This window comes from Onychomys torridus, chromosome 7 (assembly GCF_903995425.1).
Source record: "Onychomys torridus chromosome 7, mOncTor1.1, whole genome shotgun sequence".
NCBI classification, from domain to species: domain Eukaryota; kingdom Metazoa; phylum Chordata; class Mammalia; order Rodentia; family Cricetidae; genus Onychomys; species Onychomys torridus.
Genome location: NC_050449.1, coordinates 48415693 through 48440834, shown reverse-complemented (window position 1 = coordinate 48440834; position 25142 = coordinate 48415693). Strand labels below are relative to the sequence as shown.

Below are 25142 nucleotides of genomic sequence, written 5' to 3'. Positions count from 1 at the left end.
AGTCCTAATAATTTATCTGTTTGATAATTTAGCTCTTGCATCTTCTACAGAGCATTCATATTGTCTGCAACTACGGGTAGTTTTTCCTCTCCAGTTCTTACAATTTATTACCTTTATCTGCTTCTATTATAGATTGGATCATATAAATTGCTGATTTGGGGAGCTTGTGACCTAAAAAAAAAAAAATTGGCAATTTCATTTACTTAACACATTGCCTAAGACCTCCGGTGCAGGGCTAAATAAAAACAGTGATGGAAGACAGCCTCGACTAAGGCTGACTCGAAGGAAAATTGCTTGTAAAGTTTTTCCGTCTACCAGACTTCAGGTTTATTAAGTTAGGCAGCGGTGTGTAAGGGTTGCATCAGGTGAATATTTAATTTGTTAAGGTTGCATATTACATGAATGAATTACCTGACTGAACCTGTCCATGTATTCTTGGGAGAAAGCCCACATTTCTATGAAGCATTATTTTCCCTATGGGCACTGCTGCGCTCGACTTGGTATTATCTTATTTAGAATTTTAGAATCTATATTCATAATAGACAATAACAGCTAACATTTATTAAGTTTTATGTGTTCCGGGCCTATTAAACAGCATTAAGGTACTTTCCATGACTTATTTCCTTTCATCCTTAGAAGGCCTACTGGGAGGTTAGTTCCTCTTTTTAAACATGAAGGAATGAAGGCCGAGAGGAGGCAATCACTTCCTCAAGGTCACATAGGAGATTAGTATGTAGCTAAAATCCCAATTATCAGACTCAGGAGGTCATGTAGTCCCCTGTGTTAGAGACCTATCAGGCAGACTGGCCTACTGTGCACTTTCCTTATACATTATCGTTCCAACTTAATGCCAAGATATACTATTTCCTGGAAAGTAACTGGCTAATTCTACTTCTTTTTCTCTTTAAAAAAAAAAAAAATCTGAGTCCGAGGAAATGGCTTACTTGCTGCATAAGCTCGAGGACCTGAGTTTGAATCTTCAGCACCATGTAAAAAAGGTGGTGTGGTCACATGATCTTATAATCTCAGTTCTGTGCTGCTTGCTGGCCTTCAGCCAGCTCCAAGTACAGAGAGAGACCCTGCCTCAAAGGAACACAATGGAGAGTTACAGAGAAGGACCTGATGGCCTCCACACTGAGGCATGGTAGTTTGTGCATGCAACTGCACACATATATCTGCATGTACCACACAGGAGGATTGACTCTTTGTCAGGTTTCTGTAGAAATAGTTTGCCTGGAGTGAATTCACTGGTTCTTATTTTATTGTCTGTCTGATTGCTTAATTTGTTTGCAGCTTTTTGTAGGCACATTTTGCTGTTTTATATATCAGATTTATAGGAAAAGAACAAGTATAACACAAAGACCTTATTTCTTTGTGCCATCAAAAAAATCATTCCAAGTTTTTTTTAATAGTTTATTTGATTAGCAAATTGAAAATCAGCTGCTTAACCACATATGTAAAAAATCCTATCACAGTAAAATGGATGTTTCTTGACTAGAGGTTTTTTTTCATTTAAGAAAGTTTACATTTTGTGTCTTTTAAACCTTTTATATTGGTATATATTACTTCTTAAATGGGTTTGAGCTGGGTATAGTGGCCTATGCCTTTAACCCCAGCACTCAGGAGGCAGAGGCAGGGGGATCTCTGAGTTTGAGGCCACCCTGGTCTACATAACAAGTTCCAGGATGGCCAGGACTGCAGAGTGAAACCCTGTCTCCAAAAAGAAAAAAAAAAAAAGTGTTCTCTATGACATTGTTGCAGATATGTAATACATGTGTATAATGTGCTTTGGTCATTGGTCACACCCTCCCAAGTACTCTCTCTTGTCTCCTTCCCCATCCCTCTGGTCCTTTTTCATTTCCAGAACACCCCCATAAGCTCTCTCCACTCCTCTACCGTCCCATCCTGTGGCACATCAGAGATAATACAAACCCTAGACAGCCAGGGCTGCAGACAACTACCAGCAAGCAGGCTCCCCGCTCCCAGCATCCTCTCAAGGACTGGGGAGCACTCTAGCTTTAACCAAGAGTCTGCTAATTCCCCTTCAAGTGAAAAGACCTGCTACCACCCTTAGCTTCCAAAACCGCACAGGTCACAGGCTTCAGCCCTCTGCATCTCTTTCCTGGGTTTGGTTCAGGGAGATCATGGACTTCTTTTCAGTCTGGTTATGTCTTTGGATTCACTTTGTGAGTCTGACCTATGATTGCTGCAGTTTAAAGAGCAGAGGATTGCGAATTCCAGGAAAGGCACAAAGCTACACAGAGAAACCCTGTCTCGAAAAACCAAAAAAACAAAAACAAAAAAGAGCAGAGAGTTCACTCAGACCTAAATCCTCCCAACCATCCCTAAGGAGGAGGTTCATTCAATGGACGTTGTTTTGCCTTTGTTTTTGTTTTAAAACCCCGGGCGGACTTGTCAAGTTATAGCAGACATTGGTGAATGCCACTGGACCTCTGTCTTCTTTAGGCCGTCGCTCCTCTGGCTGTCCCTGAAGCAGCTGGCTGCCTCTTGGGAGAAGGTGGCAGGGCTGGGAGAGCCAGCTTTGGCTTTAGCAAGCCTCCCTTCCTGAGAGGCCCTCTGGATTGGAGCTCGAGGTCCTCTTGCATGTGTAGGGGTGGGGGAGGTTCCCTCTGGCGCTGACACCTGTTTTGTCTTGTCCTCTAACTCTAGATTCTGAAACTTAGCTGTGGGTCACCTAGGAGGGTGGAGATTGCTGTTTGCTCCTTTCAGCCACTCAAGTTGCTCTGGTAAGAAGCTAAGAAGGTGAGGGGGAACGCAGCCAGCCCACCCTGACCCTCCCTCACCCTATAACTCCACCCTTCCCCAGTCTCCAAGACAAATAAGGAGACAAGAGCTAGTCTACCCTCTCGAATGCCATGCACTCCCCGCTCCTGAGTGTGGGAAAGTCTCAGGACCATCCTCCTTAGCCACAGGTCCCCATGGACATACCCGGCCCCCAGGTCTCCCCTTAACTCCAGTTCAGTCCCCTGAGTGGGCGGGACCCACAGCTGCTTCCCAGGCGGGGCGCACGGGCTCCGCTGGGTCCTAGTGCAGCCGTCAGACAGACTGCCAACCGGGACAGTCGCTCACTCTCAGCTCCAGGGCCGGGGGACCAGCAGCCACCTGACCGGCCATGAGGGGCACGCCCCTGCTCCTCATCTCTCTGCTCGCCCTGCTTCGGAGGCACGGTGAGTTCTTTTCAGGGAAGGAGGGAGGGACAAGGGTCGCGGGGTGGGAGGAGTGGCCGGACCGTCTGGCGCGTGGGCGGGGCGAGCCCTGTGGGTTGCAGACTGGCCTGGGTGGTGGCCGGGTGAGGTTTGGGGTCCCCTCCACCTTCCTCTGCGCTGCCGGGTCACTATCGGTGGTTGAGAGCCTTCAGGCTGGGCAGTCCAGCTCAGTCCCGGCGCTAAGAGGTCCCCACCAGGCCCTCAGAGGATCTTTTCCTCTCTACTGAAGGGACGAACTTGTCAAGCTGTAAATGTGTGGGAACAAACCTGCTGTTTGGCGAGAGAGGTCACCCTAACACCACCACCCCACGGGTGGAAAGTATTTTTGCACTTTGGGGATGAGTTTTCCAGAAATTACATCTCTGGCAGGCACTGCCTCATCTGTTCCCCTAACCCTACTTAGCTTCTGAAAGCAGTTTAGTGAACTGGGGTCTGCAATTCTCAGACCTGCCATTGACATCGGAAAAGAGATCCACTCAGCCCTCATCCCCAGGTTCAGTTCAGACATAGTGAGGGTTGTTTCTTTCGGACTTAGTTGTCCCAACTAAATTCCAAGGTCCTGTGTAGCTTCTACATGCCCCACCACTTCCTTCCTCCCTCCCTCCCTCCCTCCCCCCCCCCACACATCTGCATCTGGACCAGCTTGTCCTCTGAGCCCCAGTGGACCCTGAAGACCCCAGAGGCCACCTCCAGAAGGTGCTAGAACTGGAAGTGGTAGGACTTTCAAGGTCGCCCCCTCTTATCACAGATAACATTGGCAGAGTATGCATTGTGGCTTTGGGTCCCTGCTGGGCACCCTATTCCATTACCCCTTCAATTTCCCTGTCTGTTCCATAGCAACAATCTGCCTCGCCTGTCATCTGGCAAACATTTGCAGTGTTTCTGAAGTGTGGTCCCACTAGGCTGTCTGCATCTTCCTGTACAGACTCCTGGTCTCTGGGCTCAAGGGATCTGAATCTCGGGAAATGGAGCTTGGGACTCTGCTTTTGTATAGCCAGGTGATGCTTACCTGTGACTGGAGATGCACTGATAGTTCACAGCAAGTCCCTTCTAAGACAGCATTTGGAGTTTCTTATTTATTTATTATATGTACAGTGTTGTTCCTGTATGTATGACAGCACACCAGAAAAAAAAGCACCAGATCTCATTATAAGTGGTCATGAGCCACCATGTGGTTGCTGGGAATTGAACTCAGAACCTCTGAAAGGGCAGACAGTACTCTTAACCTCTGAGCCATCTCTCCAGCCCTCGTGTTTGGAGTTTCTAAGATGCTCACAGCTATCCTTTAATACGCCCACACCCTCACCTGACAAGCTTTTCAGATACACACTTGCCAGTGAGATTCTGTTAACCATGACATCCTAGACAGTGAGATAGCTTTCCCCTTCTTGATTGGATACGCGTTCTCAGACTGGGCACGCCACAAATGTTCACAAGTCCACTACAGTCTCTATCAGACCCTTAACCCCTTTCTTCAAGGGAGCCCTCTTGGCACGGGAAATCTATGAAGATAAGACCCAGGGCAGAGAGAGGCCAACGGGGCCACCTTCTATTACTATCACTGTATCATGATGACCTCTAGCGGTGGCTTCTGTGCTTAACTGTTTAAAAGTTGGATCCAAAAGCTTCTAGTCCCTCAGAAGCTGGGGGCGAACCAGCCTGCCTGTTCCTGTCTTTTGTCTGACAGGCTCTGGAAAGCATTAGGAATAGATGGCAAATCCCAAGCCTGTGCTATTGGGGTACCCTTCCACTTTGCAGGTGAAAGGGGGGTGCATTCCAGCGGTAACAGCCCTGCTGGTAGTCGTTCAACCCCGTGGCCCATTCACAGACATATTAATAAGCACACACACCAATGATAGCCTTAGCAGGGCAGCCTCCCTCTGGGGCAAGTTAACGGGGGTACTAAACAAGTACAGGGGTCAGGAAGGGCCTGTGTGTGAAAGAAGCCCCTTGGCATGGATGGCTCTGTCTAACTTGCTAGGAGTCCTGGATGGCCTAGGGCCATGGTTCTCAACCTTCCTAAGGCTGAGACCCTTCAGTGCAGTTTCTCATGTTGGGGTGACCCCCACCATAAAATTATTTCATTTCTACTTCATGACCGTAATTTTGCTAGTTATGATTCATAATGTAAGTATCTTATATGCAGGACATCTGATGTGTCCTGCATTTCATGACCCACAAGTTGAGACCTGCTGGTCTGGAGGAACGTTTAACTCTGGAGTCCATAGTTGGTCCATGAGATGGAAGAGTCCTTGGGTCAGCTGAATACTGAAGAGGTCAAGTTGAAGGTGACAAAGCTCAGTACCCCAGGTGGGCTCAGAGCTCAAGCATAAGCCCCCATCAGCCTGCTGAGCAGCCTGGAACCTTTGCACCTGCCTCCTGGGGCAGCAGAGATGGATCCAACATCCCCTGGCATTGCAGGACTGGAGGCTGGAAACTGCAGAACCTACCCCAGTGCTGCCAGAGAATGCCAGGTAGATCTGGTCACATCAGATTTCTCTCTATGAAAGGAGAGGTCATCCCAAATGAACCAAAGACTGTGAGAGAGACCCAGGTATATCCTGTGGCTACAGATTGGCCCCAAGGGTATTAAAGCCGGTGGCCTGTGGAGAGGGAATTCAAGATGTTGTAGAGAAGCCAAGTTCAGACTCTAGTCTAGACATCCGCTGGACAGCCCTCCCACCCTCCCACCCTACCCACAGCCCAGCCTGGGGGAGGGGCAGCAGGCAGCAGGTGTGCCAGGAGCATCTTTCTCAAGGCACTAAATATTGCATCTGTTCTAGATAGGCAACGAATTGGAAAGTGCATGGAGTAGGCAGGGCGGCGGCTGCTCACCATAGCATGTGGCTAGCCCTGCACCCACCCAGAAGTCCACCTCATATTTGTTAGACTGGAGTGATTCGTGTTCTAAGTTCTCTGGCTCCATCCAAGCCGGGGGCACGGGGGGGGGGGGGGGGGGGGAGGGTGGGGAGTGGGAGGGGAGGATTTTGGGAAGATGTGAAGGCTCTGCCCTCTCTCATCTCCTGGGCATCCTGTTCATGTGCCCTCAACCTTCCTTTGCATCTCCTTCTTTCCATGCCCCATCCCCCACCCTACCTGACATAGTCTCCTTAATGACACCACAGTACACAATCAAGTCCTTAAACATCACCTTCACTCCCAGACATGACAGGTGGATGAAACAAAGGCCCAGACCCCGCTTGGCAAGAGCTCTAGGGTGCACAGGAAGGTCAGCTCTTGGGCTGTAAGTGCTCAGAGGGATGATGCTGTCTGGGGCTCCCTGCAAGAGGCTCGCTTGGAGCTGGGCCTGAATGTGGCTTAGAGCCAAGAACTCTGTCTTACCGAAAAAGAGCTGCCAGCTAGACCACTCCATTTGGTGTCTCAGAGAGACCTTGTGTTCTGTAGGTCAAAGTCTGGGTCCAAGAAAGCCTCCCTGTTTTCTTTCTTATTTTCTTATTCATGTGTGTGTGTGTGTGTGTGTGTGTGTGTGTGTGTGTGTGTGTGTGTTGTTGTTGTTGTTGTTGTTGTTGTTGTTGTTGTTGCAGACACACATCGGTGTCTTCTCAAGCACACTGCACCTTTATGTTTTTGAGACAGGCTCTCCCATTGAACCGTAAGCTCGCTAGTTTGGGCTAGACTGCCCAGCCAGTAAGATGCAGGGATCTGCCTATCTCTGCCCCACCCCAAGGCTATTTTGTGTGGGTTTGGGACTCCAACCTGGGTCCTCCTGCTTGCATGGCAGGCATGTTACCAACAGAGCCATCTTTTCCAGCCCCCATTTGACTCCCCCCCCCTCCGGGAAAACACTTCCACACTCCCAGCTCTGCAGACAAGCCACATCTTAGGAAGTGCTCCTGGTACGAGGTACCCACACGCCTCCCTTGGGTCAGGAACTGCTGGGGTTGGGGCTGTTCTCAGCACACAGCACAGCACTGGGCACGAGCTCCACTCAGACGTTTGTCAGGTGGTAGGCTGGGCACAACCCTCAGAAGACAGAGGATGCCCAAAGACCCGGAAATGAGATGGCAAAGAGGCTAGCAGGGGGTGTGGCCAGAGAGTAGCGTCTGGGGTCAGCTGAGATAGAAAAGTGAGAGAAAAATAGAAGGTGAAAAAAAGAAGCCATTGCTAAGGGCCAAAGGCCTCAGAGGTCAAGCCAAAGCATTCTTGGTTTAACTGCCTTCAGCTCAGAGAGGCTGTGGGTGGGGAAGAGCCCCCACCCAGCGTTCTGTAGGAAGACTGCCTGACTATGTAGGGGTAGCTAGGGCAGGTGGGTGAGTGGGAAGAGCCCCCACCCAGGGTTCTGTAGGAAGACTACCTGGCCATGTAGGGTAGCTGGGGCAGGTGGGTGTGGGATGAACAAGGAGATGCCGGGACAGTCCAGCACAGGAGACGTAAAGGAAGACAGCCAAGAGGTGGAAATGGAGGACAAACTAGGTGAGCTGGCAAGTCGAACAGACAGATCTCAGTGGCCTGGGGGGAGGGGAGGGCAGGAAGGAACAGATGTCCGAGCTTGGGACTGGATGTCTGGAACATAGAACACCAATCCCTGCCAGGAAGGAACACCATTCCCTGAGCAGGAGGAAGCTGCCTGGCCCAGAGGAAAGAATGGCCCAGCCAGGTCTGCTGGCACCTATGCCCCCACCACAGCCCCAGGGTCCCTGTGTTCTGCTTCTCACAACCCCCTCTTCACTGCCACAGCTGCAGTGGGGTTCCTCCGGACAAGGGCCCAGCAGGTCTGACTGTACGATTTCCCAGGGGACTGCCGCCTGGCCAACGCAGAGGAGAAACTGATGGATGACCTCCTGAACAAAACCCGCTACAACAACCTGATCCGCCCAGCCACCAGCTCCTCTCAGCTCATCTCCATCCGCCTGGAGCTATTACTGTCCCAGCTCATCAGCGTGGTAGGTGCCCGGGCAACTGAGGCTTGAGGCCTAGGAGAAGAGGCAGGGCTTGTTTCCAGTTGCCCTAGGGGCCTTGGGGAAAGCAGTGGATGTCCGTTCAGGGTGCAGGGCTGGGAGTTAGGTGACTACAATGTTACTTCTGACCTTTCCAGATGGGTAACATTCCTGATTGCCAATTTTTTCCTCTACTATTTCTTAAAACATCCATTACTATATTTGGTAGACCCATAGTAAGTTTCTTTTGTGGGATGCAGTGTGACATGCATTCATATTTGTAAGGATCATGTCAAGGTCATTGGCATACCTAGAACTTGAGAAATTTATCATTTCTCTGTGTTGGGCATAGTCAAAATTCTCTCTATTGCTATTTTGAAATATCCACTTAATTGTTACCAACCACTGATACCAACTGTGTGTCTTGCTGTCCAGCTCCACCCCATGCCCATCTCTCCATTCCCCCTCCCTGGCACACACAGCCTTTTGTAAATGAACATTCAACACTACTTTTCAGATAGTCTGACCTTTCCCGCATAGCTGTGAGTTAAACAATTTACCTAAACTATGAGGGTGCTGAGCATCCTTCCAGGGTAGGATTCTTTCATCCGAAAAAAAATATTGCCTATACACATGCTGTTCTTTCTGCCTGGGGTGTCCTGCCTCTCTGTGCACCTCTGACTCATAGTTGAAGCCATCTGAAAACCTACACTCTCAATAGCAATTAAAATGCCTTGGCATTCAGTAATAGGGCATCCAATGGAGAGAGGCTACAGCAGAAAGGGCATCTATCATATCACGTAACTAGGAGCTGGCCAATCAATGCTGGCAGTGTTGGCTAACTTAATAACCCAAGAATGCCAGGGCTTTGGGGTATTGCCAGTGATGTCAATAACTGTGGGAAATCTTTTGGGTCCTTTTGGGGCAACAACAAGCACAACAAAAACTCCCACAGTCCTGCTTTCTTGATAGACACTTTTATCTCATTGGCCAGGGATAGTAACTCTCATCCAAGCCTAACCAATTATTGGCCAGAGGAATAGAATTACTCTGGCTGGTTTAGAACTGTCAGCAGGTGGCAAGGAGACTGGAGAAGGTCCATGGTGTTTAGTTGTCCTAGAGGAAAGGATCAGGGAAAACTACTGGGCAGACATCACCAACTCTACTCACTGCGTCTCCAACACTCATAGCTCCCAGTTTGCTGGGATGGCCTCCCATATCACTAATTTTGTGGGGGAATAGGAACAAGGCCAGGAGAGATGCTGGGTACGGAGGCTCAAGTGTGGATGAGTCATGCGGATGAAGGTCTGGATCAGCACAGGAGGTGACAGCATTCCAGGTATTGAAAACTGGAGTGAGGCAAGAGCGGGTACTGAGGAAGGTTGAAAGAGATTGGAATTTCCTCCACAGCTGTCTCAGAGTAGGGGTGTCTGAAGGAACCATGATCCCTTGTTAACCTTCCCATTGTCCACCCGAGGGTTAGAACCCTTGCCTCTGGAAGCAGCTCCGAGGAAGTGATCACATAGGCACCAGGTCCAGCCATCAGGAGCTAGCTGAAGGAAATGGACCTCCTCTGGGCAATGCCATCTTCTCTCTCTCCCCCCTCTCTGCAGCCCATGAGCCCTACATGCTCAGATTCTCCCATCCATAGTGCTTAAGGAGGTTTTGCCCAAATTGGTAGCTGTCTCTATCTGTTGGGAGGAAGCCTAGCCCCAGAATGGGGAGGGGCATACGCCCTGCCCTCGCCCTGCCCTTTTCCTGACATAGGAAACTGAAAGCAGAGAGGGCTTCTGGCCGGGCCAGGCCAAGACTGCTGCCTGAGCATCCGTGTGTGACCTGCAAAGAAAGGCCTGTGCTTCATCAGGCAAGCCAGATGCCTGCTCTGGCAAGGGCGGAGGCAGGCAGTTCTGGCCACACTGCTGGACTCCCGGGGCCCCTGCCAGATCTGAGCTGTGGACCCTGTGGAGTAATAGAGGCTTCCAGAAGCCGGAGAGAACACAGCCTCCAGCTTTGCTTCTGCAAGCACCCATGTGGGCTGCCATAGTCCCAAAAGCCATGTCCAAAGAAAATACTTGGTTGTAGGAGGGAGGATTCCTTTCTGGTTTTTTGGAAGGTATTTGGTTTTGAGGAGGGAGTTTAAAGAGATGGAATGTCTAGGGAACAGACAAGGAGTTTGTGCTGGAGGGGCAAGCAGACTTTCTCCACTCTTCTCTTTGTGGAGTGACAGCCAGGGTCCTCTACCAATATTCTTCCACATTCAGCAGACATTCCTAGAGAAAGGTAAGGGGCAGAAGAAATGCACAGGAGAAGTTTCTGGAAGATAGAAAAGTCCCGTATCTTAAAATGAGGTAAGAGGCTGAGGAGACAGCTCAGGGGACAGAGCTCTTTGCTATACAGTAGAAGGACCAGAATCTGGATGCCCAGAACCCACTTAAAAGCTAGGCAGACATGGTGTTTCCCTGCAAACCAAGGATGCAGGGGGCAGAGACAGAGGGCCCCATGGCAAGCTAGTTAGGTAGAATAGCTAGAATCAGTGAGCTCCCAGTTCAGCAAGAGATCCTGCCTCATAAGTAGAGACAACTTCAGTTTAGAAGGCTGCATATTCACCTGTCCATGTGGGCACCCACATGTGCACACATAAAAACAAAAATTGTATTTGCAAAAACTGGTCAGGCATACTCCTGATATCAGTGCACTCAACATGGAAACCATGCCCCCACATAGAACAATGTCTTATTTAGAGACAAGTCCTGTCTATGTGGCCCTGTCTGGACTTTAACTCAAGAGCCTCCTGCCTCAGCTCCCCAGATGCCAGGATTATAGATATGCACTATCATGCCTCACTTAAAAATATTTTTAAAAGAAAAATCAAGGTTTTCAGCTTTCATTGATGGTAGAGATGTTGGAAGATTAGGTTTTCTGGAAAACAATTAAAGGGGTTGGACAAAATGCTGGAGGGCTGGGAAGAATCTGTTTTAAGATAATTGGAGTTTTCAGCCAGGACTTGAGTGGCCAGGCTCCAGGAGGCGACCCTGACAGTCTATGGTACTTTTCTCCACCCTTGATGACTGGCCAACAGTATCTGGCCGAGAAGCTAAGACCTGGAACAGAGAGTGGCAGCTGAGGAACTGGGGAGCTGGGCAGATGCAGGGGCCGTCCCAGGGCTGAAAGGATGCACAATGGCAGTCTGGATCTGACCAAGGTCATGGGACCCTGATGGGACTCAGTGAAGGCTCACCCCAGTACTGAAAATGAACAACAACAGTAGAAGATCAGCCTTCACAAAAAACAGTGTTCCTTCCAAACAGGCTCAGCCCAGACTAGATTAAGATGGTCCCTTTGCTACCAATTGTAGAGCCTTTGGAGGTAGGTGTGAGCGGATGACACGTGGTAGGCGTGGGGGCTGGGAGATAGTTCAGTCACACAGCATGAGGTCCTCAGTTCAGATCCGCAGCATCCTGCAAGTTGTCCTCTGACTTCCACTCTCATGTCATGGCATGTGCATGTATGAGCAGACACACAAATAAATGAATGTAACAAAAGATTTTAAACATTTAAGTTTTATGCTAACTGTATTTTGCCATAATTTAAAATAAAAAGACTTTTTCTTACAATGAAAATAGCTGTCATTAATGTGTTCAAGGAAGGATAATGGGAAATTTCTTCAGAGAGCGAGGAATTATTAAAAAGAACCAAAGGTGATTTCTAGAACTCATACAAGAACTTTAAAACTCACTGGAAAAAACATTGATCAAAACAAGACAACTAACATGCATCTTTCTTCCCGCTCCTCTCCTCATGAAGCTGGAATATGGGTGTGATGGCTGGAGTCCCACTGGCCACCTTGAACTTGTAGGTGAGGGCCACACTCTAGTGTGACAGCAGAGAGAGCCGGAAGGAAGCGAGATGGTTTTGTAGAGCAAACATCCGCATGTATGACAGACGATATAATTACCTAGGTGAATTGCTTGAGGAAGTAAGAACCATGCTAGGATAAGAACGCCGGAAGTTAGTTAATGAAGAGGGAGCGGGGAAAGGGGTACAGACAGAGAGCAGAGGGCTGGGAGGGCTGAGGCACAGAAGGAAGGAGCCCAGGGCCGTGAAATAAGACTGGAGGAGTTACTGACCTAACGCTGTAGAAGAAAAGAGACCTAGATACACTAAATAGAGGTAAGACTGAAGAGGAAACAGAGAGCTTCAGCCAACTCATTCTTGCTGCAGAAGAAAGTGAATAGGGGTAGGGGTGTGTGTGTGTGTGTGTGTGTGTGTGTGTGTGTGTGTGGTGTGCGCACGAGCACGCGCACGCACAGAAAGGATTTAGACCAATTAGATTGTTCAGTGGTCCAGGTAAGGGACTGGATTATAATAATAGGATTAATTTATTCATCAAAAAATATTCATCAGATATCCAACATATTCATGTTGCTCCAAGTTTTAGTTTTTTGTTTGTTTTGTTTTGTTTTCTCCTTGGGGTCATTGGATCCTAGTGAGAGGTAGGGACAATACACAAAGTGACAGAATGTGTCCAGGTAGAGGGTTGTGAAGACAGTACAGGGTGTGTGTGGTGAGGGGAGGCAGGGTGCTAGTTTATATAGGAAGGCTGGAGATTTGTCTGATAAGGTGACATTTTTGAGACCTGAAAAAAGTTCAGTCAAAACTGCCTGAGCCTCCAGGGAAGGGAGAGAGTGTATGCAAAGTCAGAGGTAAAGAAACAGGCATGCCCGCCATGGGGGTTGCAAATGCAGAAGCAGGTGTTTCATTAAGGCCCGCTAGGCCCTGGGTAGGACTTGGCTTTTACTCTGAGTGAGCTTGGAAATAGTGGATTTCCCAAACACAGAACCATGGTCTGAGGAACTACCAGATTCAAAAGACTACCAGAGTGTCAGCCGGGAAGCTTCTGCAATTGTCCAAGCAACAGGTAATAGTAGCAACAGAGATGGGGAGAAGTGGACAATTTTGAGATGGGGGTGGTGTGTGTGCGGGGTAGGTCATGAGCTTTGTCTCTGATGTGCTGGGTATGACATTTCTTTGAGTTATCTATGTGGTTGGGATGTGAAATGGTCTCCACAGACAGACTCATGTGTAAGAACACTTGGCCTCTAGCTTGTGACGCTCATTTGAGAACCTGAGGCACATTGAAAGAGTAAGGCCTGGCTGGCAGACACAGGCCACTGAGGGTGGACTTAGAGATGTTAGCCTGGCTCCTGTGGTGGGTGTGAACGCCTGTCATCCATTTACCACCACACTACGACCAGCCAAGTTTCCACGCCAAAGCCAAGCCCCAGCTGCTCTGCCTCCCATGACACTGTGGGCTAGAATCTGCTCTCCTCCCTACTTGGTCGCATGTCCTGCATTTGGGTGCCGGGATGACCAAAATACCTAATACAGAGAGAGAATTGGAACTGAGAAGCAGGGTTGTTGCTGAGATAAACCTGACCAGGTTGTTCATAAGCCCTTGGAACAGTTACATAGGGATCCGGGGGGCAGGGGAGTGTTAATATAGCTACAGAATGAGAGAAGCCCTCTAGCATGCTGGAACTGGAACTTAGTGGATCATTTGGGTGAGCTGTGATAGACCAGAATGCCGAGAGAGAGAGAGAGAGAGAGAGAGAGAGAGAGAGAGAGAGAGAGAGAGAGAAGAGCAAGCTGACAGGAAAAAGCAGGCTCATGAGATTTCAGAAGGGAACAAAGACTCAATTAGAAGCTAGACTACAGGCTGTTTTGCTACATTCTGGCAAAAAACAAAAAAAAATCTGGGCCCATTTTGCCCATGTCTTAGCTATATCAAAATTGCTTGGCAGAGGAAATATTAAGGCAGTATAGCTTTCATGTTGTGGCATGGTTATTGCTCACTGTTTTTAGTGGGCTTTTTTTTTTTTTTTTTTTTTTTTGAGACAGAGTTTCTCCATGTAGTTTTGGTGTCTGTCCTGGATCTCGCTCTGTGGACCAGGCTGGCCTTGAACTCACAGAGATCCGCCTGGCTCTGCCTCCTGAGTGCTGGGATTAAAGGTGTGTGCCACCACCGCCCAGCCTTAGTGGGCTTTATAATTTACAATTCAAACCAGGAGGATCTGAAAACATCCTTTGGAAGGAAATGTGAATGTGGCTAAGTTGAAGGTGGATGGGTGGCAGGCAAATTGGCTGTCACTGCTAGAGCAGACTGGTGTCGTTAGAGAGGAACCAGGCTCTGTGCACTGGAGTACAGTGAAAGATGCCTTGGGAGCAAGGCTCCACCCACCAAAGGCAAGAGCAGGAAGTAAAAATGCCACTGCAGGGGTTTCCTGCTCAAAACCCACTATCCAGGGAAGGGTCTTCCCAGAGTCACCCCCAAAAGGACACAGTCTAGAGCAGCTGTGTTCGGGGTGAGGGGGGGGGGACCTTCTTAAGCTGGCAGCAGAATTTAGCCTTGTCCACTTGGCCCTGGTTTGCCAGGTATGGAAGATGTGAGAGTAGCAGGGTTATGAATCCTTTTGCAAGGTTTCAGAAAGCTGCAGAGGCAGGCAGTGTGTGGCGTGGCTGGACTTTCTGCGAGGCGCCCCTGAGGAGCCATTGCATGAAGCTGTGAAGGTAAAGATTATGTTGCAATGGGACCCCTGGGATTTAGGAAATGGAGAAAACACGGAACATTCACCAAGGAAAACTGCAGGCAACTGAGTGGAGTCAATCTGGGCAGCCCAGCTGGAGAGATGGGGCTATCTCCCACCTTTGGAACCCAGATGATAACGCCAAGAGCCCCTACATGCTGGACATAGAGCTACACGATTTTGGGTTTTCCATGTAAGGTTTCAGTCTTGCTTTGGTCCAGTCTTTGAAGATTTATTTTTATCTTGTGCATATGGGTATTTTGCCTGAATGTTTGTACATGCACCAAATGCATGCAGTACACGTAGAGGCCAAAAGAGGGCGTGGAATCCCCTGGAAGTGGAGTTACAGGTGGTTGTGAGTTATCTTGTAGGTGCTGGGAATCTAACCCGGGTCCTCTAAAAGAGCAGCCACTGCTCTCAACAACTGACCCATCTCTCCAGCCCCTTGGTCCATCTCTCCGGTCCATCTGTCCTTACCATGTTTCTATCCTTTGCTCTTTGAAATGGAATGTTCTATGTTGGAAGTAACTTACCTTTGGATTTTACAGGGACTAACAGTTAAGAGAGCATCTGGAAGCTTAGAAAAGACCTCAGGCTTTTACAGTGTTGGGACCGTAAGACTATGCAGCCTTTTGAAGTATTAAATGCATCATTGCACTATAAAAACGGCCAGGAGCCTGCCTGAATATGGAATGTCCCACGCAGGCTCAGGTCTTTAAGCACTCGGTCCCCAGGTGGTTATGGTGAGAGGTCACACACTCTTTAAGAGGTGAGGAAACAGGCTGTCATGAGCAAGCTTGTGGGTCAAAGCCTAGCCCCAGTTCTAGCTCCTCTGTCCCTGCTTCCCACCGGCCCCTACAGTACCAACAGGCACAAGCTCCACATGAAGGCCAGAGCCCTGACCGCCATGCCTCCCTCACATGAAACTGTAAGCTAAGATCACCTCCTCTTCCCCTAAGCTTCTCGTCAGCATGGCACTGTAGCAATGCAAAAAATAACGAATGCACCCCCTAAGAGACAGTTAAGGAGCAGCTGGTCACACAGGCCAAGGCTCAGAGCCTTTCTGAGATAAAGTATCATCCATTTGTGGGGGCCCCTCCATCCAGATGAACTGATACCCTCATTTCCCTCCCCAGAATGAGCGAGAACAGATCATGACCACCAACATCTGGCTAAAACAGGTAAGTGCCTTGGAGGGTCTCCAGCCTAGGTGATGTTTCCTCTGGGGCTGCTCGTTGGTAACAGTGGACCTCCAGGTGACATGGCCTTGTCTGTGTACTCAGGAGTGGACTGATTACCGCCTGGCCTGGAACAGCTCCTACTATGAAGGAGTGAACATTCTGAGGATCCCGGCAAAGCGTGTCTGGTTGCCTGACATCGTGTTGTACAACAAGTGAGTGGGAGGTGGCTGATGTTAGTGAGGCCAGAGCACCAAGCCAGCCTTCAGGGCCATCCATACCTGACCCAACCCCATCCCTCCTCTTCTACGCTTCACTCAGACTTCTAGGCCACAGAGCTAGAGAAATAGAGATGGTGGGCTCAGAGACTTCCGTGTGGGAGGGTGGGAAGGGAAGTCTGGAGAGGGGAAGGGCCTTGTCCTGCTCAGCACAGCAGGGTCTGGGCCAGCCTTCAGACCCTCAGGGGAGTGCCCTTAACCATTCCTGCCTCACCGCCATTCTGTCTTCTTGTGACTTGGTGGCTCTGTTAGTGTTGGGGGCTGCAACATTGACTTGTCACATGTCAATGCCTCGGGTGTATTAGTGTGATAGCAGCTATTTGGGAGGCTGAGGCAGGAGGATCAGGAACCCAGGAGTCTGAGATCAGCCTGGGCAAAGAGAATGAGCATGAGAGAGAAAGAATAGACAGCCGAGAATCGAGCTAGATGAGGGTCCATATCTCATCTCTGCCACTTACTGGTCTAAGGAGCTTGATAATGTCCTCCAGCTTCTCCAAGCCTCCATTTCCAAGCTATAAAATGAGGAACATAATAAAAATGTTGCTTCCTTGGACTCTTGTAAGGCTTAACTGAGCTAATTCTATGAAAGGCTTCAGTGCATCATGGTAGGGAGTTGCTGAGAAAAACAGGCCTGTTTCAGTCAGGAAGGCAGATGACTCCCAAGGGCTCTTGGGGTGGGGGAGGGAGGCTCTGAGAACAAGCCGGGCTTCCTCTGTACATGCGTGATGTTCTCCTCTATGCCCTGCCCCACCCCAGTGCTGATGGGATCTACGAGGTGTCCGTCTACACCAACGTCATCGTGCGTTCCAATGGCAGCATCGAGTGGCTGCCCCCTGCCATCTACAAGAGCGCCTGCAAGATTGAGGTGAAGCACTTTCCATTCGACCAACAGAACTGCACTCTCAAATTCCGCTCCTGGACCTATGACCACACAGAGATCGACATGGTCCTCAAATCACCCACAGCCGTCATGGATGACTTTACCCCCAGTGGCGAGTGGGACATCGTGGCCCTCCCGGGACGAAGGACAGTGAACCCACAGGACCCCAGCTATGTGGATGTGACCTACGACTTCATCATCAAGCGCAAGCCGCTCTTCTACACCATCAACCTCATCATCCCCTGCGTGCTCATCACCTCGCTGGCCATCCTGGTCTTCTACCTGCCCTCCGACTGCGGGGAGAAGATGACGCTCTGCATCTCCGTGCTGCTGGCGCTCACGTTCTTCTTGCTGCTCATCTCCAAGATTGTGCCTCCCACCTCTCTGGACGTTCCACTCATTGGCAAGTACCTCTTGTTTACCATGGTGCTGGTCACCTTTTCCATCGTCACCACGGTATGCGTCCTCAACGTTCACCACCGCTCACCCAGCACTCACACCATGGCAGCCTGGGTCAAGGAGTGCTTCCTACACAAGCTGCCTGTCTTCCTCTTCATGAAGCGCCCAGGTCTAGAAGTGAACCCGGCCGAGATCCCTTACCCCGGCCAGTTGCACCTGACCACAGCTGATGCAGCAACCACTTCTGCCTTAGACCCCGCCAGCCCATCTAACGTCTATGGGCATTCCATGTACTTTGTGAACCCCGTCCTCACCGCTCCCAAGTCTGCAGTCAGCTCCCACACCGCAGGCAACCCCAGGGATGTCCGGCTGAGGTCCTCTGGGAGGTTCCGGCAGGACCTACAGGAAGCTTTAGAGGGCGTCGGCTTCATCGCCCAGCATCTGAAAAGTGATGACCAAGATCAGAGTGTAAGTCACCAGCCCTTCCCCCAACACCTGAGTAAGACATTCAAAATGGAAGTGTTTTATTATAGCTCCATAGGTGAGGAAGAAACCATGATCTTCCTGTGTTAGTTCCCCCAAAGCAGTCTGAGATGGGGTTTGGATACAGGTAGCTCACTTGTGATGTCACCCTAGGAAATACAATGAGGATGTAGAGAAAGCAAAACAGAGGGAAAGAGGAGCCTGCTGTTGTGGGTACAGTATAGAGACCCCCAAGGACCCAGACAACTAGCCTCAGAAACATCTCCTGGAGGGAGGGAGGCTGGAGTGTTTATCGACAGCTCCCATCCCCCTTCAGTGGACAGTAGCCCTGGGATATGATCTTCCCTGTACTTCCATTTATGCCCAGTTGCCAGAGCCAACACCCTCTATGGTAGAGAAAACCCAGAGGCAGAGCAGAGGAGAGCTGCATGTCCTGGGAGGAAGGTTCTCGGTGGATCTGAAGGTGGTTCAGCCATCCACAGAGAGCACAGCCTGGGCTGTGTTGCATGGGGCATCTGCTCCTATCTTTTCAGACTTGCAAAGAAGCCCTGTGAGGAGTTATACACTTCAGGAGCACAGCAACATCAGTTAAAGTGGTTTTGCTACCAGGCTAATATGTTTTTATGTAGGGTGACAAGGATGGCAGATTTTCTAAAATGAGGTTAGGTTTTCCTTCACAGGACACCATGAGTTCTAGAGCCTGTGCATCTCAGACTCCTCTGAACAAACGGCACGTGTGTTTTAGTGTCATTCTGTTGCTGTGACAAACGCTACCATCAGCAGCCACTTCAGAGAGAAAAAGAATTCATTTGGCTTATTCTTACAAGTCACAGGAACTCAAGGCAGGAACTTGAAGCAGGCCTGCTTCCTATTCCAACAGAATTACCTCTGGCTCACCCCGGCCAGGAAGACTAGCAGAAACGCTTGGAGGAAGGTTCATTGCTAGCTTCCTATCCATCCCAGGCCACCTGCCCAGGGAATGGTGCTGCCCAAAGTGGGCTGGGCCCGCCGGCATCCACTAACAATCAAGACAATCTCCGAGGATATGCCCACAATTCACTCTGATCAGGGTAGGCCCTCCGTTGAGGCTCCCTTCTCAGGAGATTCTTGTCTGTGTCAAGTTGATAGTGGAAACTAAGTAGGATAATGTGGGAGGGAGATTTTATAATGAATAGGTACATGGAGACCTTCATGGTTAGATCCTCCTGTGCGTTTCTCTACCTGAAAGAGCATGTGTCGTGTATGAGAATGTTCCCATTTCAAGGCAGATGCTCTCAGATTCTTTAAACAGCATTTTATGTTGTAACATTGTGTCTCCCCGCTGGCCACTGCATGAACAGAAGAGGAATTCTTCCTTCTTACCTTTTTGCAATTCCTTCCCACAACTAGATTCCCAGGAGAGAACTCTGGCATTCCATTAGTTAGCCTCAACTGTAGAGCACTAGCTTCAAAGTCTCAGAATCACGCCGTGAGGAAAGAAGAAAATTGCTAAGAGAGGATGTCAGGCCATCAGCCTGCTGCTCAGAGAGTAGCTCCCATCCTGTAGCGTCAGCCCACCTAGAGCTTGTTAAGACACCAAGGTTCCTCTCGGGCCTCCAACTCAGAATTTTAACCAGATCTCGGAGGCCTCCTAGGCCCATTGCCATCAGAAGTACAGCTCCGTTGTATTTAATAATGCTAGTCTTTCTTTAATTCCCCTCCCCCATCTCCTTGTAGCCTAGGCTGGGCTTGAACTCACTACATACCTGAAGGTGACCTAGAACTTTAAAAAAAAATTATCAACTCTTTACCCTTAAAGCCAGCCTCATTGTGAACACCGTATCACTCCGAGCTGTCCTGTGCATCCATTCCTTCTTGTGTGTATCAAAATTCATACTGAATCATGATTCTGGGTTGCAGGTTTTCACCCATCTTTGTGGTCCTATGCCACTCCAGTCAAAAGCACACAGAGCGCTAATGGATTTTTTCTTTCTTTCTTTCTTTTTCTTTTTCTTTTTTTTAGGCAGTGTTTCATGTAGCCCAGGATGGCCTCAAACTCTATGTAGTTGAGGATGACCTTGAATTTACTTCTACTCCTCCTCCGGTGTCTTCCTGGTGCTGGGATTTCAGGCGTGCACCCCACCCAGGGCTTTGTGCATGTGAAGCAAACGCCTATCACTAGGCCACATCCCCAGGACTGACCCTGGACTTGATCTTCCTGCCTCCACTGAGTTGGGATTTCTGGAGGAAGCTTTAGGGGCCATCTCTTAAACTCCTGTGGGTTCCTGTGCACGTCCCGCTTGAGAAGCACTGGTCTCCTGCACCCCTGCTTGAGCTAGCCCCATCCTGTGCTTTTTCTCCTAAGGCCCTCGCTGCCCCCTTGGCACTTGCAGGCCTCATCAGTTAATAACAAGCCCCAAGAGGGAAGGAGCAGGGGGACTCAGTGGGATTACAACCACCTGTGTGCCGGTAGTGCCAAACCTGTGTCAGGTGCTCTGGTACAAGTCGGCAGACAATCCTAACTCTCCCGGGAATCCTGGGAAGTGGCTTTTACATGAGCCCTTATTTCACAATGGGAAACCGAGGCACAGAATAACCCTCTGACTTGTCTCGAGACACACAGCTGGCTCATAGCTGCAATCCTTAAACTCTGGGCCCCCTCTGAGGGTCTTACCCTGCCCTGAGCATATGATGAGCTTGTTACTAAGTGATTTTCTTATATGTAGTCAGAGAAGTCTGTTTTCCCTCTCACGGCAGGCCCACCACTAAGCCATCCCATGAGCTGTTTCTCATCCACAGCACTTTTGCCCTCCATAATGACTAACTGGTCACTGTAAGTAGCACAAAAAGATGGGAATGTGCTCGAAATTAAGGCCGTCAAAATGAATTCCTCCATCCCTACTATCGCTCTGTGTGGCGAGGCCCACTTGCCTGCCCGATCTCAGGAACAGGACCAATCTGTGTTTGAGGGAGTGGAGTTTGATCTGACATAGGATTATCCTGGAGTGTGACACACACCGTGGATGGGGCCCTGGCAAACTGGGTCGCTGACGTCAGCAGGCTTGTGGGTTGCTGCCTGCTTTTCTAACTGCAGAGCCTTCCCAGACAGGGAGTGGAGGAGGGAGGCCGGGATGCTGGGCACATGACCACTCTCTGAGGGCCTCTCAAAGCACCAAGGAGGCAGGCACATCTATGGTGGTACCTCTGGAAGCCAGCCAGGTTTCTGCTGGTGTCCCAGCCCATGGTTGGGTCTCAGAAGACAAAATGTGTGCAGAGCAAGAAAGTGAGATTGCCAGAGAGCCAGATGAGGAGGCCAGGGGAGGTGGAGCCTTGATTATAGGAAACAGCAGGCGCTGTGAGTAAGTGGAACTGGTTAGACTGTGGGGTTTCCAGGTGTTCTGTAAGCTCTTGTCAAGCAGACGGGCCCTGCATCTTCCGCTCTCCAGAGCCAACTAAGACAGAGGATTTAGGGTAAAAATGAGAAGGAACCAGTAATCCCTAAGCCACAACCTCCTTTGCCCATAACCAGATTTGCCTTTAAAATCACCATGTATGCTTTATTTGGGTCTCTATTTCTTCATCCATGGATTCATCTGACTGTGGATAAAATATTGGGTAGAAAAGGTCTCTGCACTAACATGTGTACCCCCTCCTGGTCATTAGTCCCCAGACACAGATCAATGACTGCTTATATAGCATTTACATTATGTTAGGAATGCACATGGTCTATAGGCACTGTAAATTCAGGGGAGGGTTTCATGATGTCTTCCGTTTCAATTGCTGGGATGAACTCTATGACCAAAAGCAACTTGGTAGAGAACATTTGGCTTACATATCCTGAGTCATAGTTCACTGAGGGAAGCCACAGTTGGAGCTCGAGGCGAGAACTGAGGCAGAGCCGTAGAGAAAGGAACACTGTTCACTTGCTTGCTCCTCGTGACTAACTCAGTCTGCTTTCTTCTGTGGCCCAGGACCACCTGCCCAGGAGTGAGCCAGACCCTCCCACACCCATCATTAACAAGAAAACACCCTACAGACGAACAGGATAGAGGTGTTTTTTTCCCAATTGAGGCTTCCTCTTCCCAGAGGACTCTAGCTTGTATCAAGTTGACCAGATCTAATGAGGATGCATAAGCTGTATGCAAATAGTGCACCCATTGAGGCTGTGAGGTCTGGAGTGGCATCAGGGTTTGTGTGTTCATAGGGGGACCCCGAGAAGACTGAGAAACAACTGTACAGCCCAAGCTCCCCTGACTCTGTTCCTTCCTCCTCCAACCCTGGTCAGGTCAGGTGGGATTGAAGGACACCAAGAGAAGCACCAGAATTGCCCAGTGGAGGCCAGCCTGGGATTCAGAACCTGCCACACCAATGTATAGTTCTAAGCCCCCGTGTGGCCTGTGGGGTCCTGGTCAGCAGGTGAAGGGGGGTTCAGAGGGAGGAAGTACTCTGTGCTTGGCACCTGTAACCAGACCCTGTCTGTCCGCAGGTCATCGAGGACTGGAAATTTGTAGCCATGGTCGTCGACCGCCTGTTCCTGTGGGTGTTCGTGTTTGTGTGCATCCTGGGCACTGTGGGGCTCTTCCTACCTCCCCTCTTCCAGACCCATGCACCTTCTAAGGGCACCTAGGCTACCCAGCATGCCAAAGGCCCCTGGGTTATAGCGAGATGATAGGAGAAGCCAAGTGGGTAGCTCACTGCTTCCTCTGGGCACAGCTAAAGAGGCCCTAAGTAAAGATGTGACCACCGGCAGTCAACCCCATCAAACCCGCCACAATGAGAAGGACAAAGGTGGGTGGCTTGCACTGTTCCCTCTGAATGCCTCAATTAAGTCCCCGAAGGAGGGGTTTAGGCTGCCCAAGTCCAGCCTGCCTTCCTTCCTTCCCTGTGCCAGGCACTGGAGTCAGACAGTCATACAAGCAGCACCTGCTGTGCCATGTATCACGCCCTCAAACCCCAGGCCGCCATCACACCCCAGGCTGCCCTCACACCCCAGGCCGCCATCACACCCCAGCCTGCCTTTCCGTCCATCTCCCTCCACTCCCAGCTACCCACGAGATTCCTGGGTCTTCCATTTCCTCACACTTGCAGATTCTCCCAGGTCAGAATCTTTATTTATCTGCTGTAGCTCCTCCCAAATCCTCAAACTCTTACTTCCCAAGCTTTTCACATGGCTGCACTAGTCAGGGCTGGACTCCCATGATCCTCTGCGCCAATGTCATTTCTTGTAGAAGCCTTCCCTAGTCAGTCAGTCATGCATTCCAAAGCACTGTCTCCCATAACTGCATTAAGCCTCCTTGAGTGTCCCGCACACCAGTCACCTGTCCCTTGCTCCGAGAGTGTATGCTCCACAAGGGCAAGGGACAGAGCTGTGTACACAGAAGGTGACAAATAAATGTTTGCTGAGTGAAGAATTGGCTCCCGCTTTCCTTCAAACTCACATGCTCCCTCGGAGCAGCTGCTCTTGGCCCCCACCTCTAGAAAGAGTGGCCAGCCTTCTCTGGGACATCACAGCTCTGGCTGCTTTCTGCCTTCACATCACGGTTGGTTCAGGCCTGTCTCTCTCTCAGGCACACACTCACCCATTTCTCACACTACTTCCCCCATTGATGGCACTCAAGATATTTCTGGAGTTAAGGAGAATATTTTAAAATTTAAAAAAATATTATTTTATGTGCATGGATGTTTTGTCTTCATGTATTTGTGTGCACCATGTGCATGCTTGGTGCCCCTGGGGGCCAGAAAAGGGCACTGGAGTCCCTGGAACTGGACTTACAGACATGAGCCACCATGTCAGCGCTGGGAATCAGAGCCGGATCCCTCTGAAAGGGGAGCCAGTGTTCTTCACTGCTGAGTCTCCAGCCGCTGAAGGAGAATATTTTAAAGAGTGTTGTTTTTAGAATTACCATACAATAAAGTTGACTTCTTTGTGTGTAATCCTTTAAATTTTAACGTGAGTATACATTTGTATAACCATCACTAGGACAAATGAAACTCTGCTACTATTCTGTATAGTGCCATGCCCTGCACACTTAGCCCTGGCACCCCTGGCACCCCTGGCAACCCCTTACCTTTTCTCCATCACTCTAGTTCAGAATCTTCTAGCCTGCGGCTTACATGGAATCCTACAGGGTGTAACCATCAGAGACTGGCTTTTTTCTGCTGCATCTTTAAAAGTGCTGGGAGGTGGTGGCACACGCCTTTAATCCCAGCACTCTGGAGGCAGAGCCAGGTGGATCTCTGTGAGTTCGAGGCCAGCCTGGGCTACCAAGTGAGTTCCAGGAAAGGCGCAAAGCTACACACAGAAACCCTGTCTCGAAAAACCAGGAAAAAAAAAAAAAAGTAACATCACTGGACCAGTAACACCGCTTAGTGAGTGAAGGTACTTACTTCTCAGGCGAGGTGACCTGAATTTCATCCCTAGAATCCGTATATGGAAGGAAGGAGAGAACTGACTCCACAGGGTTGTCCTCTGGCTTCCATGTGTATGCACACCCACACAGTAAATAAAAATCTTTTTAAAACAAACACTTTTATTGAAGCATAATTTACACACCATAAAATTCGCTCATTTCAGTGGACAATTCTGTGAGTTTTAGTATGATCCAGCCTAGTGCCTCTCCTTCACCCTAACAAGCTCCCTAATAACCATCAAGGAAGCCTCCAAAGTGCCAAGCCATCCCTGGTCGGTGGCCAGAGAGGCCAAGAGACCACAGGTCACCTACCCTGTCACTGCCTATTCCTGGGACATCCAGGCTAGCAAGTGGCAGTGAGACAAAGCAGGATCTACAAGGGTCAGGGTGGAAAGCCAGATACTCTCTCTATTTCAACCTTACTTATAAAAGTATTGTTTGCCATGCTGGGGATCCAAACCTGGGCTTCGGGTATGTCAGGTAAACCCTCTCCTGCGGAGCTGTAACCTCCAGCATTGTTCTGTGGCTTATTAAGGAGCATTTCTAGCATAGTCTAAATAAAGAGAATAATATAAAACCTCCCGGATGTCTTCACCGGGCCATGATAAACTCATCGCCAAAATTATTTCGACTCCAACCCATCTATTCTCCCTTAACTGTATGCTGCATGCACGCACGTATGTGTGTGTTCACACCAGTATGGTGTTGAAAATAGTTACTTTAAGAGCATCAACTTCCATGGCCTCGTTTTGAGTTGCACCAGAGCTGGCACAGCCTTGCGGTGGTCCCCCAGCCCTCCTCGGAGCTGCACGCGCCGGGCAAGCCC

General features: G+C 49.6%; 1 protein-coding gene across 1 annotated transcript; it reads left to right on the top strand.

The window, feature by feature from the left end:
- Positions 1-3068: 3068 nt before the first annotated feature.
- Chrnb4 (cholinergic receptor nicotinic beta 4 subunit) lies at positions 3069-23579 on the top strand. Its single transcript, XM_036191866.1, has 6 exons — positions 3069-3188; positions 7983-8131; positions 15846-15890; positions 15993-16102; positions 16922-17912; positions 22393-23579. Exons 1-6 carry the CDS (start codon positions 3134-3136, stop codon positions 22531-22533), a joined length of 1491 nt encoding a protein of 496 aa, XP_036047759.1. The 5' UTR covers positions 3069-3133; the 3' UTR covers positions 22534-23579.
- The last annotated feature ends 1563 nt before the right edge of the window (positions 23580-25142 follow it).

Excerpts from the sequence above, each read along its gene's own strand:
- Chrnb4 (XM_036191866.1), top strand. The coding sequence starts at position 3,134 with ATGAGGGGCACGCCCCTGCTCCTCATCTCTCTGCTCGCCCTGCTTCGG. Across the intron at positions 15,891-15,992 it reads CCAACATCTGGCTAAAACAG|GAGTGGACTGATTACCGCCT; the intron begins GTAAGTGCCTTG and ends CTGTGTACTCAG. Across the intron at positions 17,913-22,392 it reads GTGATGACCAAGATCAGAGT|GTCATCGAGGACTGGAAATT; the intron begins GTAAGTCACCAG and ends GTCTGTCCGCAG.